General features: G+C 47.6%; 1 protein-coding gene across 1 annotated transcript in view; it reads left to right on the plus strand.

The window, feature by feature from the left end:
* Positions 1-2,251: 2,251 nt before the first annotated feature.
* The window catches only part of AMPD3 (adenosine monophosphate deaminase 3), a 36,025-nt gene continuing 17,919 nt past the window's right edge, over positions 2,252-20,357 (plus strand). Inside the window, exons 1-5 of the mRNA XM_023521591.1 lie at positions 2,252-2,477; positions 12,478-12,682; positions 15,926-16,088; positions 18,290-18,509; positions 19,555-19,561. Coding sequence (XP_023377359.1) covers positions 2,257-2,477; positions 12,478-12,682; positions 15,926-16,088; positions 18,290-18,509; positions 19,555-19,561 — 816 coding nt within the window. The 5' untranslated portion in view covers positions 2,252-2,256. The remainder of the gene's footprint in view (positions 2,478-12,477; positions 12,683-15,925; positions 16,089-18,289; positions 18,510-19,554; positions 19,562-20,357) is intronic.

A 20,357-nucleotide genomic window follows, 5' to 3' on the forward strand; every position in this document is an offset into this window, starting at 1 on the left:
TCTTTACAGGACAAACCTTCGCCGTTGTCTTGGTCTCTGCCACCACAGACTAGCATAGTTGCGTGTCACGGTGCCTCTGACTGAACCAGCTCCCTCCCACTCAACCCCCTGAGAGTGAGAGAGGCTCAGGAAGGCAGGATCCTAGGTGTAGAGGGAAGGAGGAAATTGGTTTCACAGTCAAGGAGCCCACAGATGTTCTTTGCCCGTGACTAGCCTGCTTTCCTTCTTCCTATCTGTGACATGAATTAGACCCCTGTGCTGCAGAGAAGATCCAAACAGTAAGCCTCCTGGGTACTGGAAAATTCTCTGGTATCTAGGATTATGACACTTATGAGAAGGGATTGGGGACTACTTAGTCCAGTCCCTTTATCACACAGCAGAGAAAATGGTGAGGTGCAGAGAATGACTGTCCCAAGGTTGCTCGGTGAGTCCCTTCTTCCCTGATAGTGCTTCCTCTCCCTGCCAGACAGCAACTGGGCACTGTCTCACCTTCAGCCTCATCTGTCAGGCTGACAAAACCACTTCTCTTTTTAAACCTTCCATAAAGAAGCCATGGTAATAGGTGAACAGGAAACTCTTCTTCCAGAGCCACTCCTGGTGGCTCCTCCATTGCATCCTCCATTTGAAGGATGCAATATTCATCGGTTCCATAAGCATGATGCTAGGGGTAGTGGGGACACCTGCCCTGACACCCAGAAGGACAAAGAGAAGCATCGTAGCATAGTGGTTAAGAGTACAGATGTGGGAATCAGGTGCTGGATTCAAATCCCAGAGAAGAGGCTCAGAGAGGAACAGAGTAGGGGAGCCAAGGCTGGGAATAGCACAAGTCTCTACCCACTTCCTAAAAGTGACCTTGAGAAGTGAACTCTCTGTGCCTTCATTTCGTCACCTATAAAATAGGAATAACTGAGTTATTAAGTATAAAAGGCTTGGCAGAGTGTACTTCATAAGTGCTATGTAAGTGTTGAAACCAAGACAAAGACAGAAAAACAGAAAAGAAAGAAACCCACCAGGTGATTTAGGAACCAGTCTGCAGTGTGGTGGATAAGGGCAAACTTCTTTGGGGAAGTAAGTTTTCAGCTAGGTGTGAAAGGCAGAGTATTCTTTTCCCCACACCTTTATGGTAGTTCCCCCTTATCCGCAGTTTCACTTTCTGTGGTTTTAGTTACCCGCGGTTGACTGTGGTATAAAAATATTAAATGGAAAATTCCAGAATTAAAACAATTCATGTTTTAAGTTGCATGTCATTCTAAGTAACGTGATGAAATCTCTTGCTGGCCTCCTCTGTCCCACCCGGGATGCGAATCATCCCTTTGTCCAGTGTCTCCACACTGTGTCTGCTACTTGCCCGTTAGTCACTTAGCTGTCTTGGTTATCAGATTGACTGTCTCACAGTGCTTGTGTTCAAGTAACCCTTATTTTACTTAGTAATGCCCCCCGAGTCATTCGCATAACTTTTATTAAGGTATATTGCTATAATTATTCTATTAATTATTAGTTATTATTGTTAACCTTTTACTGTGCTTAATTTATAAATAAATTTTATCATAGGTAAGTATGTATAGGAAAAATCATAGTATGGTAGGGGTTGGTATTATCTGGGGTTTTGGGCATCCACTAGGGGTCTGGAAACGTACACCCCCTGGATACATTTATTCGCCGTGACTTGTTAGAAGTTCCAGAGGGTTTGGGAGATGGTAGAACCATGATGGTAGATTCTTTCTTTTCAGCAAAAGGCCTGTTTTGTATGATGAGGATGCAGCCTAGATTCTCCAGGGCTCTGTTGTCGGCCCATGGGACCTTAAGCTAATCATTAAACTTTGGACTTTGGTCTTCCTCTGTGCCGTGGGAGTGAGGTATGGTTATTGTTGCACCTGGAATGGCCTCTTCAGTAGTCTACAGGAGGAGGGTTCTGAACTCTCTTTTTCCCTTCTCCATCATGGAAACAAAGTCAGGAAAGGCAGGGCTGCCAGGATGCTACAGATTCCCCGAGTTCAGGCATTTGGAAGCACACGTAATTGAACATTTCATTCTTTGACTTCTTATTTTTTCATGAAATATAAATGGCCCTACACTCTTCACATCCAATTACTTGTTGGCATGCTGGGTTTGGTCTGGGGAATTCCTGAGTAGACAGCCGACCCCAAGGACCAGCAGAGTCCGGCCCTATTCCAGTACCTTCTCCTTCCACAGAAGTGACTCAGGCCATCCAGTAATTGATGAAAGTTAATGCTTGTTTTTTTTCTGCCAGCCGAGATGCCGCGTCAATTCCCCAAGCTGAACATCTCTGAGGTGGATGAGCAAGTCCGGCTTCTGGCCGAGAAGGTGTTTGCTAAAGTGCTCCGAGAAGAGGACAGCAAAGATGCCCTGTCCCTCTTCACTGTCCCCGAAGACTGCCCCATCGGGCAGAAGGAGGCCAAGGAGAGGGAGCTGCAGAAGGAGCTGGCAGAGCAGAAGTCTGTGGAGACTGCAAAAAGGTTTGTCCCCATGACTCAGCTGTCGTATGCACAGTTGTGCAGACCCAGGCAGACTGTGGGCGTGTGTCCTGAGGTGAGGTACCTCATGGGAACTGGCCTACCTCTGGGAGCTGAGTTTATTACTTAACCAAGACAACTTGGTTCACTGCTTACTTATTGAAGGACAGTTTGGTGCCTCAAATTGAAAAGGTCAAAATCCACTTTCTGCTGCTGTTTTAATAACAAATCATGTGCATAAATACACACCATTTTCAAATGAAATGTCCATTTTCTTTGTGGAAATTTGAGGATTTCTTGGGAAACATCGATTTTACTTCTTTTCATTACTTGACAAGTACTTTGCATTATTAATGAACTCAGCTCACCATTTACCGAGTGCCGTGCCGGGCACTAGGGATACAATAATAAACAAGACAGATGCAGTCCCTGCCCCGTGGAGCTTATAGTTGGTCTAGGCAATAATTAAGTAACTGGATAAATTAATTTAAAAACGACAAGTTATGACAAGTGCTGTATCAGTCAGGGTCTCACCGGAAAAACAAATCACTTGAGTATTGGGAATAGGATTTCAACGCAGGGAATTGGTTACAAAGGTGGTGGAGAACTGAAAAAACCATCAGGGGAGAGGGAGGCAGCCCAGAGCTTAGACACAGGAGGAAGCAGCTCCCACCCTAAGCTGGAGAGACAATGGGAAGAGATGGTATTGCTGGAGAAAAGGGCAGAGAAGTTGGAACTGTGGTGGCCTTTCCAGTGTACGCTGGAGCCAAGGAGGTGAAGCGACAGCTGCAGAGATGCCTCCCAAAGCAGAGAGAGAGAGATAGAGGCAGGAGATACCTGGCTTTAATCCTTCTGCCACCTTCCAGTCTTCCCTGGTGGTTGCCATGGGCCAAACCTAGCCGGAAGCCAGCTGACACATAGCTGGAAACACAGGAGGGTGAGGGATAGATCTGAGGACAAACAGGCCCAAGCCAGCATAGGTGCTATGAGGAGATGAATAAGGAGTTGACAGCAAAAGAGAGAAGGTGAGGGTGGAAGCTGGCGGTAGATAGTTCTTTTTCAGATTGGGTAGTTAGGGAAGGAACCTTGGAGGAGGGCACATCGTAGTTAATAACTTGAAGGGTGTGAAGGAGCTAACTATGTGTATAGCTGGGTGAGAGCCTTACAGGGAGAGGGGCCAGGAAAAAGTCCCTCTGTCTTCAAGGAGGCCCATGTGGGATAGAGGTGTGGTTAAGGGGTAAGTGCCATGACCTCAGGCATCAGATTAGACTGGCCTTGTGCTCGCTGATAAGAAGTTTGGATCTTGGTCCCAGTGCAATGGGAAGCTCTAACTCTTTCACGGTTTATCTTCCCTGGGAGAGCAGAATTAAAGAGTAAAAAAGCTTTGAGGAAGTGTCTAGTGGGGCTCTAGCTGGGTGCCCGCGTGGCCAGCACACTGCAGACCTCAATAGCGAATGCAGTGGAACTGGAGCCTTCTCTGCAACCGAGTGTTTAGGTTCTTCCTAAGGTACCTCCTTATTTTTAATGGCAAGTCCTTTCCTTTTTGGGGGAGTATAGAAGTTTAATCTTTCCTTAACTTTTTTTGGAAAGAATTAAAAAGTTAAGTACTGATATAAAGGCAGGAACAGAGCTTCACCATCAATAAAATAAGTGCTTTCCTTCTTCTGAGGGGCTGTGAGCCCATGAAGTGAAGAAATTGTTGGTGCTATCAGCCAACGCTGAGTGCCAGTCTTGTGTTACGTGGGGTGGGGTGGTACCCCAGGCCCAGCGGCATCGTCATCCCTGGTGAGTAAAGACAGGCATGACTGTAGAGCCCTTTGTCCACGCTGCACTGGCTTAACAGAGGGTGACTTTATGAACTGATTGGTCTGCGGGACCTTCTGTGTCTTATGAATTGAGCATTTTAGACTCTTAGTAATGAGAAACGAAGGAGTCCTGGCATTTTTTATTACCACAAATAAGAGGTTTCTGAGCCCAGTTTCTATTACAAAGTGACACTGGGCCCGATATCTGCAAAAAGAGATTATTCTCTTCTTAGCAATGCTCAGACTAATGGCAAAATAGAAGCCTTCTTTCTCTAAGTCCAAATGGTACTCTGTGGTTTCCAGAAATTCCTCTGTAACTCCTTTCCAGAAATTTTGTTCTGTCCCTTCTTATTAGGGTACGGTGGTCTTGGTTTGCCTCTGACTACCCTTTTTGACTGGAAGCTCCTTGAAGACTATCTGGCTCCCACTATGTCCCCAGGCTCCAGCCTGGGACTTAGCCTGTGTTGGTGAGCAGTGGATATGTGGCAGAGGAAGGGCATTTTGTTTCTTCACCGGTACCACAAATACTGCATCAGGCTGGCCACAGCATCTTGGACCACTGTGTTCTGCCACTCACTAACTAGTACACTCTGTGGCCTTCGCGAATTAGGAAACTCTCTGTGTCCTGGTTTCTTCCTCATCTATTCAGTGAGGAATGGTAATAGTAGCTACTTTCATGGGATGTTATGAGGAATGAGAGCACTAACATATGTAAAAGGCTTAGGACAATGCCAGGGTCACAGTAAGCCCCTTATAGACTATCTGACTTCCTGCTGCTGGGATGGAGATGGGCAGCAGTAATGGCTACTGTTTACTGTGGGCTAAGTGCTGGGCTGTGCAGTTTATATTCATTCTTTAATCCCTATATCAAGCTTATCAAGTGGATAGTCTTATGATCTCGATTTTGCAGATTAGGAAACTAAGGCTCAGAGAAGTTAAATTAACTTGCACAAAGACACATAGCGAGTAAGTGACAGAGCAAGGACTAAAATCCAAGTTTTTAAAATCTAGAACCCCATACTTTGACCACAAATATCCCATTGTTAGGGGTAGGGTCTTTGTTTTCATTTCTAGACACTGGAATGACACTGGGTGCTGCTCCCCAGGATATAATTGCTGACTTCTGGATAAAATGGAGGGAAGCTGGGTCAAAGCTCCCCGCTGCCCACGAGCTTCTTTTCTGTCAAAAGATAGCCTGGCCCCTAGACTACTTGTCATATGTCCCAGTGTCCTCTGGGGCTGTGCACCTCCAATTTTGTCTTTCAGCTTCACTGCTTAGTAGAGGCACCGTTATGCAAATATCCAGATGTGGACAGTTTCACAGAAGAACCTTCCCCCAGCTTCCTCTTCATTTCTGGCTCCTCCCTGACATTCTGGAATATAAATGGTGATATGGAGCATTCCTGCAAGGAGCCCACAGGCCTGGAGCCAGCAGCTGGTCTCCAGATACTCAGAGTCTGTAGATCTGTGTTTCAAACTGTGATAGAGCTTCCAGTTTGGTGGAAAACCCTCTCTCACTGTGGCTCCTCTGGCAAGCCTGAATACTCCTGATGCTTGGAGAAGGTTTCTCTTTGCAACCATTTCCTTTTTTTCTCTTATAGAAAGAAAGAAAAGAAGTAAGGAAGGAAGAAAAGAAGGAAGAGGGAAGAGAGAGGGAGGGAAAGAAAGAAAAAAAAGAAAGAAAGAAAGAAAGAAAGGAAAGAAGGAAGGAAAAGAAAAAAAAAAAGACTACTCTCAGTCTATTGTAAAGGTACAAGCTAGAACCAGGAAGTAGAACAGCTTCTTACAAGAAGGATGAGTGCTTCCTGTGTAGGATTCCAGTAGCTATAAGAGCTGAGCTGGACTCGGACATCGTCCTTCCAGCATTGGGGTCCAGTCCAGGGAGCCAGTGCTCCAGGCTGCGGGGAGAATCACTCATTTTGCAAACTAGTCCTCAGGTAGGATATTAGCAAGGACAGCTTGCTATAGGGCCCTGCCTCCTTAGGAAGATGACATTATCCAGGTGTCTACTGGGACACAAGGGTGGCTCAAGGTGAAAGAGAGGGGTAGACTATGGACTCAAAGTCAGGTGGCAAAGAAAAGAAGACAGGAAAAGCCTGGTGATACCCAGAGGCTATGTTTTGTTCACTTTGAATCTTACCATATTACCTAGCTAAGGTTCACCTGCCCTACAGAAGTACACAGTTGGAACTTGGCCAACATCGATAAACAATGTGAAAGATTTCTGAGCCATCAAAATGCACATTAGTGCTCCCCCGCCTCTCCTATTTCTTTTTAAACAACTTTGAGATATAATTCACGTCCCATACAATCTGCCCATTTACAGTGTGCAATTCAGTAGTTTTATTATGTGTACAGAGTTGTATAACGATCCTCATAATCAGTTTCAGGACGTTTTTATCATCACCCAAAGAAACCCTGTACCCTTCAGCTGTCATCCCCCCAGGACTTCCAAGCCATCTCCTGTTTATTCTTGCTTTATACAGAGCTCTAATAAGCTTGGTTATCTTGTTTCTTTTCCTGTGACAGATGTAGGGAAGCAAATTAGAAGTGAAGAGAAGGGCTTCTCAAGGGAGGGTCACAGAATTGATGGGTGGTGATCATGAGCATTGGAGTCAGACCACTGGGTTCAAATGACAGTCCTGTCGTTTCCTGTGGAGTGGCTTTGGGCAAACCTCCTAACTGCAGTAACCCATTTCCTGATCTGCACAATGAGGATAATAAAAGGACCTGGTGAGAATTAAGTGAGCTAATATGCATGACTACTTAGCACAGTGCTTGGAACATCATTAGTGTTCCAGTTTTTGTTGTTATTATTTGACAGTCAACAGTGAGGGAAGAAATAATAATTATGAAGAGCAAATGAAGAATTCAAAGTACAGCAAAACGCCTTGGGGATGGTGATTGGATAAAACAATGATGACCGTGAGTCATGGAGAGAGCTTAGATTATGTTCAGCATGCTCTGATTAAGATACAAGAATTATGATTTTCATGAAAAAAATATCACACCAAAGTTTTTTGTTTTTTTTTTAAATTAGGGTGAAAGGAGACATTCATTTTTAGACTTCATCTGAAAAATGTAGCTCTCTAGGACAGCTACTTCCTCAAGAATGTATTGAGTGAAGTAGATAAATAGATAATTGTTATGAGTTGAGCATAGTACAGCTGAAGTGCTACATCATTTTCTTTTATGAAACTTCTTCAGTCATGAGTAGTAACTTGTTTCTTCAGGGCCACTGACAAAGGAGCTTCATTTGAAACTCAATTCATCTGTTTTGCAAGTTAAGAATACAAAGTTGAAGAGTTAACTTAAAAGATAGTAAAGATTATATTTCTTTTTGACTTCTGGGACCTTTCTGGGAGGAAGAGCAGCTGGAAGGGCTGGGGAAAGCGAGACCAGGGGGCAGGTGAATGGAGATCTACCTTTGGTCAGGAGGTAGGGGAGGGAGGACAGTGATAGGTGAGGGCAGGTAGTCAGAGGGAAGTGAAGGGAGAGACAGGGGTTGAGGTTGTGTCTTTATACCTGATGGGCTTCAGGTAGGCAAATCAAAGCTACACCCACCCGTCAGGCATGCTCTCTGTGGGGCCCAGGTGCTCTGGGTATGCCCCTCCTGTAGGTCCATCATGCAGCATGCCTTATGGTCAGCTGTTTCTGCCTTCTCCCCTCTGGCCTCTCTGGCCTCTCTGGATAGGCTGAGACCTCTGATCTCAATGACAGAATAGGTATCAGCTCTTCAACTGTTCCCCTTCTTAGACTTGGGGTCCTCACTTCCATGTGAATCAGTGCAATGGCAGTGGAAGCAATAGGAGCAGATGAGCCTGTGGAAGTGGGAAATGCCTGCCCCACCTAATGGCGTTCATATTTAAATTGTTAATAAAACTCATGCTGGTTTGTGACTCTTGCCTCAGACTTATGGAGTATCTCATCTAGCAGGGGCTGCTAGAATGATCTGAGTGTGTGTGGCGGGGAGGGTTTCAAACAGGCCTCCCCATTCTGGAATGTTCCTCTCCCTCTGGGAATGATGCAGGGAGGCTTCTCTGACCCTGCTGCTCTACTCTACTGCTCCAACCCCCACACCCAGTCTGGATGAGGTGTCTCCTTTGGGATCCCAAAATATCCAGGGCATCTCATCACACCAAGCACATTGTGTGAGAATGGTCTGTTGAACTGTCCAGCCATCAATGCCATCATCAGTCGGCCCCTGGAGTTAGGAGTTATATTTTGTCTACCCATCTGCCCCAAGGCCTGGCACACAGTAGTTTATTGATTGGATTGGGGTCCACGTGTGGCCCACCGATTCACTGTACACAGTTGAGAGCCTTTGGGAAAAAGTTTGCTCTGGGTCCCTCCCTGCCTGGAAGTCCTCCGGACAGACTGCACAGGGCAGTGGGCTTCAGAAGGCCCCGGGGAAGGTGCTGGCTGTTCTCTAGAAGAGCGAAGAGGGCCCTGGGTTCTTAACTTGGATTTATCATGTGAATCAAATGTTATAACTGAAGGTTTAGGGTGTCTGGTTTCCAGGAGCCGAGGAGGGCTAGAGAGTGGGACAGGATAAGGGTGGTGACACAATGAATGGCAGGGGCAGCCAAGGGCCATCGAGTGGGTAGGAGCACCAGATGGGTGCTGAGAGTTGCTATTCATCTCCTTGTGTTGATAACCTGGTTAGGCAAGAAGGTTACTGTGGCCCAGGAGGACCATCCGTTTCAGGGAAGATGAAGCTGCACCCTGGCCCTTTCAGCTCTTGAGCTTGTCCTGGAGCAGGTGTCCTCACAGCCCCACACTTTGCCAGCTTTTTGGCAGGAGTGTGTTTCTGCCAGGTGGACACGTGGGCAGAGGAAGAGGGGTGTGTCAGCTGTGGCAGACTGAGCTGGCTTACTCTGGTGCCCCAAGGGCTAGCATGAGGTGCAACAGGTGGGACTATAAACAGACAGATCTTGGCCCATCATAGGGAAGTGTTTTCTAACAGTGGCAATAGATTATGTTTTGTTCACCTTGTCTTTACGTTCCTGGCCCTGGCCTGGCCCAGAGCAGGTGCTTGATAAATGTATTTTGAATAAATGATTGAACATTGATGTATTATTCAGATATGTAGAGAGCTCTCTGTCCCTGGAGGTATTAAAAAAAAAACCTGCCTTAGTGAGAGGCTCTTTAAAGTCCTCTGTAATCAGAGACCCCATGCTCCTATAAATAAAGCTTATGGTAACTTCTTTTATCATTGTGACACATGTGGGGCTTCAGACAGCTTTGAAAGGGAAAGAAGGAAGTGTGTGGACACACACACACACACACACACACACACACACACCTGCCTTTCTCACCTTTTGTTGGCTGAACCTCGGTTGTATAGAATGGACAGTAAATATGGGCCTATGGTAGGCAGAATTTCTAAAATGACCCCCTGGAGATATCCTTCCCTAACTTCCAGACTCTTTGAATATGATGAGATGTCACTCCTGTGATTTTGTTGTGGTATATGGCACAGTGGACCTGAAGATAGGGAGGTCTCCAGGTAGGCACGACCTAATCACACAAGCCCTTAGAGAGGGAGCTTTCCCAGCCTAGTCATAGAGGGGGAAGTCAGAAATTTGGAGCACCAGAAACCATGCACCATGCCGGCTTTGAAGATGGAGGGGTCCGTGTGCAAGAATCAGAGAGCAACCTTTGCCCAGGAACCAGCAAGAAGCTGGGGACCTCATTCTGTGGCCACGTGGAACTGGATTCTACCAGCACCCTAAGTGAACGTGGGAGTGGATTCTCTCTGAGTCTCCAGATAAGAGCTCAGTGTGGCCAACATTTGATTTTGGCCTTTTGATACCCTGAATGTAGAGCTCAGCCACACCCACCCAGACTTCTTACCTATAGAACTGTGAGTCAGTAAATGGGGCTTGTATGAAGCCACCAGGCTGTGGCAATTTGTTATGCAAATTAAATGTAGCAATTTATTATAGAAAATGAAAATAGAGCCCTCTCCTTGGGCTCCATTTAGCTTTTCCAGTTTTCTGAGATACAAGCTTAATGGTTAGCTCTGGTTATTCCAAATCCTTGCCTGTGGCGGATGGCCCTTGAGGAGGAGTCGGCCTATCTGTTGTTAAACTTTGTGCCTGCAAAGTCTGAGCTCCAGCCCATAGATGTTCACAGGTGACATCGGGGGCTCACCTGAAGACCAAAGCTGGAGCCATAATGGATGTCTTCAGGAAGAAGAATTCTTTGGACACCAGCTGGTGCATACTGGCTCCCTCACTGGGGCAGAAAATATGGACATAACAAGGACAAGCCTGATGGGATGTTGGCTTAGGCAGCCTTCCAGCTTTCTCATCGTGGGGGGAGTTGGTTTTTTTTTTTTTTTTTTTACCATTCTTACTTGTTGCTCACTTAACGCGTCACCTCGCTTCTCTTGGCAGGCCCAGCCCTCAGGCAGCACTGGCTGAGGCATGTGGGAAGTTGGCATAGAGTTTAAAAACAGTGACCTGGCAGGCATGTGAGTGACACAGAAGCCAAAGTCTCATGGGACCCACTGGAGCCTGTCAGAATGTGAGAAGGAGCCCAAAGTAATGGCTCCTCCTCTAAGTGTGAGTGTCCAAATGATGCCAAAATGAGAACCTCATTGCTCAAGGTGAACCTGCCTCTGAGAGATGATGGACTGGCATGAGTTGGCATCTTCCTTGGCTCAGCTCTGTGTGACGAATGGATGACAGACTTGGGGAAGCCTGGGCCAGAGCCTCCTGAAGTTCAGGCTGAGTTTCCCAAACAACCCAGTGCACCTGTTATGCAGGCGCTGGGCAAAGGCAGACTCCTGGAAAGGGGCCACTTCTATTTTTCAGGTGTAAACAGCCTTTTCCCAAAAGAGAGAATAAGAACCATAACAAGCAGTGGACATATAAACAGCAGAAGGAACTGTGTTTCCTGAAAAATCATCATGGGGTCTGCAAGGAGACCTGGCCAAGAGCCAGGAGGAAGACAGCTGCTTCCTGTGAGCCATGAGGCCCTTATAGAGATTAACCGATTTCTCCGCACCCTGTAGGTATCACTGGTGCCTAGAGAAGAGGAGGGGTCCGGTGGACTCTGGTGGGTCACAATTATCACTGAGTCCTTTGCTGGTGGCTGTAGGCCCTGGTTGTGGTGGGATAAATACCCAGCAGGCTGCTGGGCCCTCTGGCACAAGGTAGGGCAAGTAGTCACCTTGTTCCTGGCATTGGACACCACTGGGTGGCAATGCTAGGGGGCTGGGTTCCATTGAAGCAGAGACGTGGGAGAAGGAAGTGCTGATGGCTTCTCTGCATTGCTGTTAACTCCCTTCCTGGGGCTCCTAGGACTTGGGGTGTTGTCATATAAAACGTTATTTAGTTAATGAAGAAGGTGAGTATTCACAAATCAGCATTGCAAATAAGCATGAGTTTATAGTGTTTAAAACCAAACTTGTGCCCACTTCTCCAAGAGTTTGTGAAGTCATCTTTTGATGCCAAGACAACAGGTCCAGAGGGACTTAAAATTGGTGCTGCCTAATTCCTTTTCCATAGCAGAGACACAGATCTGTGCCTGCCCATGCATTGCGCATGTCAGGCTTGAGGAAGGAGCACCAGGAATGACAGGGTAGAGCAGATACCAGAGAGGGAAGAGGCCGAGGGCTCGCTGCCATCTTGCCTCATGACTTTGAGTAAGCCCTTTACCATCTCTAGGCCCCTGCCTCCTTCTTTATGAAATAAAGAGGTGGAACTGGTCCATCGTCATGACGTCTTCTGGTTCCAATGCCCCAAATCTCAAACTCTGTGAAATACAGTGTAACTTCTCTCTGTGACCCTGTTTGTAGTCCTTCCTGAGACTGCTTATGTGCTGGGACTTAGAGTTTGGGTTATCTGAAAGTAGCATGCTGGTTGATTTGACATCATCCTCACCTCACCTGTTCTCAGTGTTAGACCTCTGCAGAGTGGTCTGCCTTCTCTCTGGAGACTCTGCCTATTCTAGTGCTCTGTGTGCAGTACAAACAGCCCACAGCCATTCTTAGTAACTGTAGGGAGAAGTGTCTGAAGGGCTGTTCTGTATCTCATGCAAAGAGATGTAATAGGAAGAGATAAGCGATTAGATCTTCTTAATGGTAGGGCCAGCACCAGATTCTCCTGCCATGTGCATAACAAGACTCCTTATCACTCACCCCAGTTAGCTGCTGATGTCTCCCACTTTTCCTTGTCCTTGGATTTTAGAAAGAAAAGTTTCAAGATGATTCGGTCCCAGTCCCTGTCTCTGCAAATGCCAACGCAGCAAGATTGGAAGGGTCCCCCGACAGCCGGTCCAGCCATGCCTCCCGCAACCCCTGCATTCCCGGGAGACACTTCCCAGCCCACGCCAGCACCGTATGCCATGCCCGAGTTCCAGCGGGTCACCATCAGTGGAGATTACTGTGCCGGGGTAAGGTGCCTCCCACTCCCCACTCTCTGTGGGCTCCCCCGGGGGCTGCGTGAGGGTCATATGTGCCTATGTGCTGAGGCCCCGTGAGCCACTGGGGTCATGCCCAGCCCCAAAGCCTGGCCCTGTCTAGGTGTCTGGGAGGTGGTGGGCAGGAAGCACTGGAGTCTGAAAAGAAGGAGGGCCCTGGCCGAGGTTGTGGGGTTTGGGTGTGTCTAGGGTGCTGTCCGTCCCTGTGAGGATGACCTAGGGCTGCAGGCTGGCACACTGTGGCCTGCCAGTTCCATGTGTTCTCTGTCCCCGTAGCCCATTGAGGAAGGTGCCAGTTTGGGCCCTTTAGTGTTCCCAAATGTTGAATGGATTCAAAGTCCTGGCGTTGATCGGTTTGCTGATTTGGCTGTTCCCACATGCTAAAGCTCAGTATCCTTAAATACAGGCTCTTCTCCCAACCAGGAAGAGAGGGTCTCGGTGAGAAAGTGAACAAGCTGATTTATATACCAAGTCAGTCAACGCGGTCACTGAAAATGTGCTAATTTCACCTGGTTGGATGATGCATTTTTATTGCTTTGTGAAGAGAAATATCACTGAGTTAGTACCAGGGTTAAGCTTGGTTCTATCTCCCTGGTCCTCAGTGTAATACTTGTGCCTCAACTGGCCTTGTTATTCTTTTCCTCTTTCCTTTTTAACAGTAGTTTTAGAATATGTAGTATTCCTGAGAAAGCAAAGCAGTGTACTACTTTTCTTACCATTTTTTCCCTAACTTAAAAAATATATAATATTTTTTGTGCAGTAGAGAATCCTTGCATATGCTGTAAAATTTAAAGGGTACAAAAATCATATCAATTTTCCAGCCACCCAATTCTTCTCCTCGGCAGCCTTTGGTTTTGGTTTCTTGTATGTTCTCGCATAGATAGCCTCTATACCTGTGCTTAATACCTGTACACCCACTAGGTACACATAGTTTATTTTTACACAAATGGTAGTTTACTATACACATTACACTACCGAGCCTAGCTTTTTTTCGCTTAGCAGTACATCTTGGAGATAATGCCATATCAATAGATAAAGAACTCTCTTGTTCTTTTTCACAAATGCATACTATTCCATGGTGTGGATGTGCAATATTTTATTTAAGTTCTGATGGGTGAGAATTTGGGTTGGATTGGAAACAGTACAGGCCTTCTCTGATGGTGCAGCATCCTGACCAGGAGTCCTTGGTCTCTACCCAGCCTCCAGCAGGTGGGCCGAGAAGTGGAAAGGGAGAGTTGAGGTGGGTTGACCTAGCTAAATGGGAGGACGTTGGCCTGCCGCATTAACTAGCTTCTTTCAGTCAGTTTCCTGGCTGGCATATCCTAGGGCACGGAGCCCCTGAACTGGGCAGTTGGTCCCCAGAGAGCTACAAGTGTAGGACAGGCAGGCTGACCTTGCAGATCTCCTCGGCCCCCAGTGGGTCTGCTGCCAGGCATGAGGCCTGCGGTGCCTACAAGTTGGTTGGTGGCTGCTGGTCCCCTGGGATCCCTCTCTGATATCTTTAGCCATAGCCTGAGCCCCTTGCCATGCTGAGTCCATCAGTTCTGCACATAAAGTGTTTGGCTTTGTTGTTGGCAGGGGGATATTTTTGTCTAAGGTGTTTGCATCTGCCCACCTATTCCAGCTGCTCTCAAAAGCTATCCACTGGAAGGGGTAAAGTGGAATTAACACATCCTCATGGGGACACTTGGAGTCAGGAAAGGAGAAGCTACCTCCTTAACAAAAAGCAAGAAGTGACATTTAGTTAAAGTATAAAAACATGTCTGGGAAATATATATGCCAACTTCCTTGATCTGAGGATGGAATGGTGTGGGGGAGAGAGGAGGGTGGAGTTTTAGCTATCTGCAAAGACTTATTTATTCAAACATACAAGAGAGCTGAAAGAATGATAAAAAATATTTAAATTGTTAGGTAGATACCTGGGTGTCTGTCATATTATCTATAGTGCTTGTCTGTATGTGTAAATATTTCAAAAGTAAAAATTTTTTTTTATTAAAGCAGAAGACACATCCAGGTCCCAGCCCTCCCTACTCTGCTCTCTACTTACATCTTGTACCCGCCTCTGCTGCAGCACATATCCACTGTTATGACTGTCTGTTTAGCTGCTTGTCACCCTGAGCACATTCAGATTTCTGCCACACACATCCTTCCCAAATAGACTAAGATTAATGAGCCCACTGGCAGGTGGGAATTTACTTCATTTATCTTTGAATATGAGGCAGCTCTGGGGAAGCAGAACATCCCTGGGCTTTGGGTTTCAATCAGATCAGAGTCTGAAGTTTGACTTTGTAACTTCCTGGTGAGTGATTTATCCTCTCTTGGTCTCAGTTCCCCATTTGTGAAATGGATTGTGGTGAGGATCAAATAAAATCTATGGAAAGGGTCTGGCACATGGCATATGTCAATAAGTGCTTGTTGACTGGGTGAGTTGGGGTGGTTGCCAGATGAATCAAAAGCTTAGCGTTGGCAAAGCAGCAGACTGAGCACACAGAAGTTTTTATTTTCACCTCTGAAGGATCCATGTATTTTCTCCACTGAAACGATGATACTCACCCTCATCAGGGGCGTGGTCCAGGCTTTGCCTCTTCATGTGCTGGGTGCAACAGCAGATATGTAGTTTAATCAGCAGCACTTGAGTCTGGCCTTGGAGTGTGCAGGCCTGAGTACCTGCCTTTCTCCCAGCGGCCCTAACTCTCCTCCTGTGTCAGGGGTTCCCGAGACCACCCTTGAGTTCAGTCATTTGCTAGGAGGACTCCTAGGACTCAGCGCATAGCTGTCCTCTGACTAAGATCTATTATAATGAAAGGATGCAGAGCAAAGTCAGCCCAGTAACAGGTCCCTGGGGCGCAGTCTAGAGAAGGCCCTGTCTCAGTGGAGTCAGTACAACACAAATAACTCCTCATCATCGGACTGTGACAACATGCATGAAGTGTCATTTCCCATGGAAGCTCACTAGAGACTCGGAGCTCAAGGTTTTTAGTGAGGCTGGTCACACATCTGCATAGCACATCCCCACATTTCAGACAGCCAGAAGGAAATAGGTGTTCAGCATAAACCATCATGTTTGTACAAACAGCTTAGGTGTGGTGAGCCACTCTTATTAGTCAGGGAATGGTGGGAATACTCCCGAAAGCCCAGGGCCAACCTTTCAACAGACCTTGCTAAGGACAGTGGTCTCAGGCCTGCTACATGAACTCTTCTGAACACCTTCTGCAGATCACTGTGGAAGACTATGAGCAGGCCGCCAAGAGCTTGGCCAAGGCCCTGATGATCAGGGAGAAGTATGCCCGCCTCGCCTACCACCACTTCCCGCGGACCACGGCCCAGTACCTGGGTTATCAGTGGGCACACACGGCACCTCTGGAAGAAGGTCTCCCAGGTACAATGCTGTGGCTACAGGTGGGGTCCCAAGTGGGTAACGGTCCAAGAATTGGTCAGGACTTTTTACTGGCTGGATGTATTTCCCCTGGGTGGTGTTTTAAGGGTGGGGCTCAGATATCGGCTTCTCTTACATCGAGTTTGCTGGCTTCCCCAAGATTGAGTCTGTGTGTACTGTGTGCCTGGCCCTGGGTGGAGCTGAGCTGTGGGAGTTAAGAGAGAGGCGAAAGACCTCCAGGGAGTCCTCTAGGGAGACAAGCCGTCTTTAGCAGGGTGTTTGAAACAACACGACCAGACAGCAGATGCTGAATTAGTGGTGGCGTCGGGGTAGGTACAAAGGGAAGGAGCATGTTCTGGGCAGGGAAAGTAGGCCCTGGAGTCAAACCCACCTGTATTCTGATCTAAGCTCTGCCACTTTCTTGGGCAAGGTATTTCTCCAAACCTCAGTTTCTCAATTTGTAAAAGGGGCCTGTTATGGGACTAAATGAGAATGCATGTGAAGTACTTAGTGCAGTTCTGGCATGTAGTGAGTGTTCGATAAGTAGCTGCATTTATGCCATGGAACTTGGGGAAGGGAGATTAGAGAGGGCAGGGTGGTTTCTGGTAGACTGGCCTGTGAAGGACTCAGGAGGAGTAAAGGCTGTAAGTAACATGATTGCGGACAGCAGGAAACCTTGATATCAAACGTTGGTGGGGGCGGATCAGATGAGGTCCTGCTGGTCTGTGACAGTAGCCAGAACCATAGCTGCCAAGATGTCTGGGGTGTGGTTGGCGCCAAGATGTCTCCCATCTCTGGCTTCCTTAAAGCTCTGAGACCTGGACTTTGAGCATCTGTTACCACCTGGGGCCCTGGGTAAATCTCAGCCCTTCTAGGCCCATTTCCCTGTCTATCTGAGGGAAGCTGATCCCACCTGCCCCAGTTTTGGCAAAGGCAGACAGAAATGACTGTCAAATATGTACTTTACACAAAGCAGGGTACCCAGGGGTCCTGGGCATATGTGTGCTGGGGTGAAGGCTGTGGCTTCACCCAGGCCTTTGTACTGCCTGCACCTCATAGGCCACTAGCACACTTTAGGAATTCCTGAGCTGGCCTGTGGCAGTGCCCAATGGGAGGACATTAGTTCCCAACTCTGTGCTGCTTCAGCCCCTGTGACCCGTCACATCTGCTCCAGGGGCAGTCTGTTCCGAGCACTGATGCGGACACCCAGGCAGGTCACTCCACCTTGGTTGCTTCCTTTGATGAAGATTCTAGGTTTTCCTCCTGCCTGGGCTGGCGAGCAGGGCTGCTGGATGCTATGTGGGGTTGGCTGAGGTACAGAGTTGAAGCCCCCAGTTCTACTGCTGTTTAGTATAATCTGTTCCTTAGCCAGAGACAGAGCTTATCAAGAGTCAGAGAAACTCATTATGAGAGTAATGAGATGAATGTCTTACAATTTATGTGTAGAGCATTACTGTTTACAGAGCATTTTCCTATACCTGCTATTGCAGCTCTCACAACAGCCTGTTAAGGCAGGTGGTGTTATCCTCAGATGAGCAGACAGGATCAGAGAGGTAAAGTGGTTTATTTAATGTCTCATAGCTGGGAAATAGCCCAGGGTAGTTTTCTGCCTCCTGTGGGCTAGCTCAACATAGGGGTGGAACAGACAGCTCCACCAATGGCATTCTCTGCTTTGTGGGAGAAAAGCTCCATGTTCTGTGCTCATCTGGGGAGGGGACTGGCTTCTTCACCTTGTCCAGTGACCGCCCTGGGCTCAGGCAGATGTGGCAGGACAGGGGCAGCTGCTCCCGCCAGGCAGTTCCTGGTGCTGCCTATTCTCTTGTTAGGAGAAGACACAGCTGCCCTTTTTAATATGCCTGGTATCCCTGAAGTGCCCAGGAGGCTTCAACTCATTTCGGTTAAATTTTAAAAGTTTATTGAACTACCAGCCACATGCCAGGGACTGTTCGAGGAAATGGGGATATAGCAGTGCACAAAACAAACATACTACCCGAGATAACTAAGAGAAATTATTTTATATAGTGGTAAGGAGACAAAATAAAGCAGGGAGGGGGATATGAAATGCTGGGTAGTTGGAGGTGGTTAGGGGTAGTTGGATTTTATATAGGATGACCAGGATAGGCCTCACCGAGAATGTGACTTTTGAGCCTGCATGAGCTCATGAGGTCAAGAGCACTTTGCCATCACTCAATCCTGTTTTGCAGACTTCCACCCTCCCCCACTGCCCCAGGAAGACCCTTACTGCCTAGATGATGCTCCCCCCAACCTAGGTTACCTGGTCCGCATGCAGGGGGGCATCCTCTTCGTGTATGATAACACGAAGACACTGGAGCGCCAGGAGCCCCACAGCCTGCCCTACCCCGACCTGGAGACCTACACGATGGACATGAGCCACATCCTGGCCCTTATCACTGATGGCCCCACGTAAGTCAGTTTCTCCGCCCTCCCCGCCACCCCCCACCCCAGTCCACCTCTCCTTGCATGAGTGCTATTCTGTAGGACCGAGCTAGAGAGGCTAACCCTGGGCTTTCCCGCACTCAGACTATCCCAGAAAGAGAGTAGTTTCCCCTTTATCCAGTCTTTGTGGGTTTCTGGAACAGTTTTTCACCATAGGCTGTCATATTCTTAGAATTGATATATGTGTCCCTTCTGCATGCATAGGTGTGGAGCTTTTGTTTGCTGGAGGCCACCTGTATACTTTAGAATGGCTGCCACCCCTCTCCCCAGGCAGGATGGCAGCCTTGCAGAGTTACCAGCCTAGAATATTTCTCTAGATGGTGGAGGAGTGATGAAGACTGTTGCTTCAGGTGTTGGGTTTTCCATGCTTCTGCAGAGGACAGTGCAGGGAGCCTGGAAACTTTGTGTCACCACCCCCATGATGATTGTGGGCTTGGCTTGTGCTGACCTGGCGAGTGGTTGTCTTCCTGAATTGGCCTCTCACTTCTTTATTTTATTATTTTTTTTAAGTAATTTTTTATTTCTCAATTATAGTTGCCATACAATATTGTATTAGTTTCAGGCATACAACACAGTGATTAGACACATTTGTGTAAATTACAGAGCGATCACCCTGATAAATCTAGTATCCATCTGACACCATACGTAGTTATTACAACGTTATTGACCAAATTCCTTATGCTGTACTTTTCATCCCCATGACTATTTTGTTACTGCCAATTTGTACTTCTTAATCCCTTCCTTTGGCCCCTCACTTCTTGGTGAGCATTTAAGCTAATCCACAATGGCAGTTTAGCATGCCTGGACCCTGAGCCTCCAAGTGGCTGTGTTGGGTATGCCCAGGCAGGACAGGAAGTCTGAGGGAGGGCGAGGGTGCTGGTCACCACTGAGGAACTTCTCTCTTGCCTTGCCTTCTGGGTTTTACAGGAATGGGTGAGAGGCCAATCTCTAAAGAAGGAGAGTGGGCCCGGGGGGACATGAGCAAGTGGGTCTTGTTCCTCACTGATCCTAGGGTAGAGGTAAGACCCAGGAGTAGGAAGGGGCAGTTCCTGGAGGCTCACCTCAGCCAATGTGAGGAACTTTGAGGGGAAACCTTGGGAGAGAGGGAAAGAGAGTGTGTGCTCCATGTCTGTCCTGTCCGGGAGGCTCTTAGGTGAGTCCTTCCGGGGAGAGGGACTGGGTGAAATGACCTTTGAAATCCCTCTGACTCTGAGATCCTCCTGTGCTCCGCTCTGGGGCTCATTCTGGCAGACAGATGGCGGTGCTGTTCCAGGGGTGGCAGCTACTCTTTAAGAAAGTATGAGTGATTGAATGTCAAAGGGGTTGCTGTTCCTGTGAGGGGGACAAGGATGCACATGACATGAATTGTGGTTGAAGGTCTGTGTGGCTGTGGGCACAGGTGTGTGGCCAGGCACCTGGGCTGGGTGTGGGTTGGCAGTTGGCCTCGATCAGTGAGCATTTCCACCTCCAGTGGCTTTTGACTGCTGGTGGGGGACATCAGTCCTAGCAGAGATTTCTGCCCTAGTAACACACTTCTCTACATTCCTCGTCTGCCCACAGTGCAAACATCAGAGTTGAAAAGTCCTCGGGTGTTGGGGTTTGAGGGAGGCCATTTTGGTCAGAGGGTGGTTCCTCTGCTCGTCAAGGTGGGCAGGCAACTCTTGATAGTTTGACTATATTACTGATCTCCTGGGAAGAAGTTAAACTCCTTTCAAAGAATTAGAGGTGGCCGAGGCCAGACAGGAGGAAAGGAAAAGGAAGAGGTGAAGGAGGGGGACTTTTAATGAGCATCCACTCTGGTTCAAAGGCAGGCCC

This window comes from Pteropus vampyrus, unplaced genomic scaffold, assembly GCF_000151845.1.
Source record: "Pteropus vampyrus isolate Shadow unplaced genomic scaffold, Pvam_2.0 Scaffold307, whole genome shotgun sequence".
Taxonomy (NCBI): domain Eukaryota; kingdom Metazoa; phylum Chordata; class Mammalia; order Chiroptera; family Pteropodidae; genus Pteropus; species Pteropus vampyrus.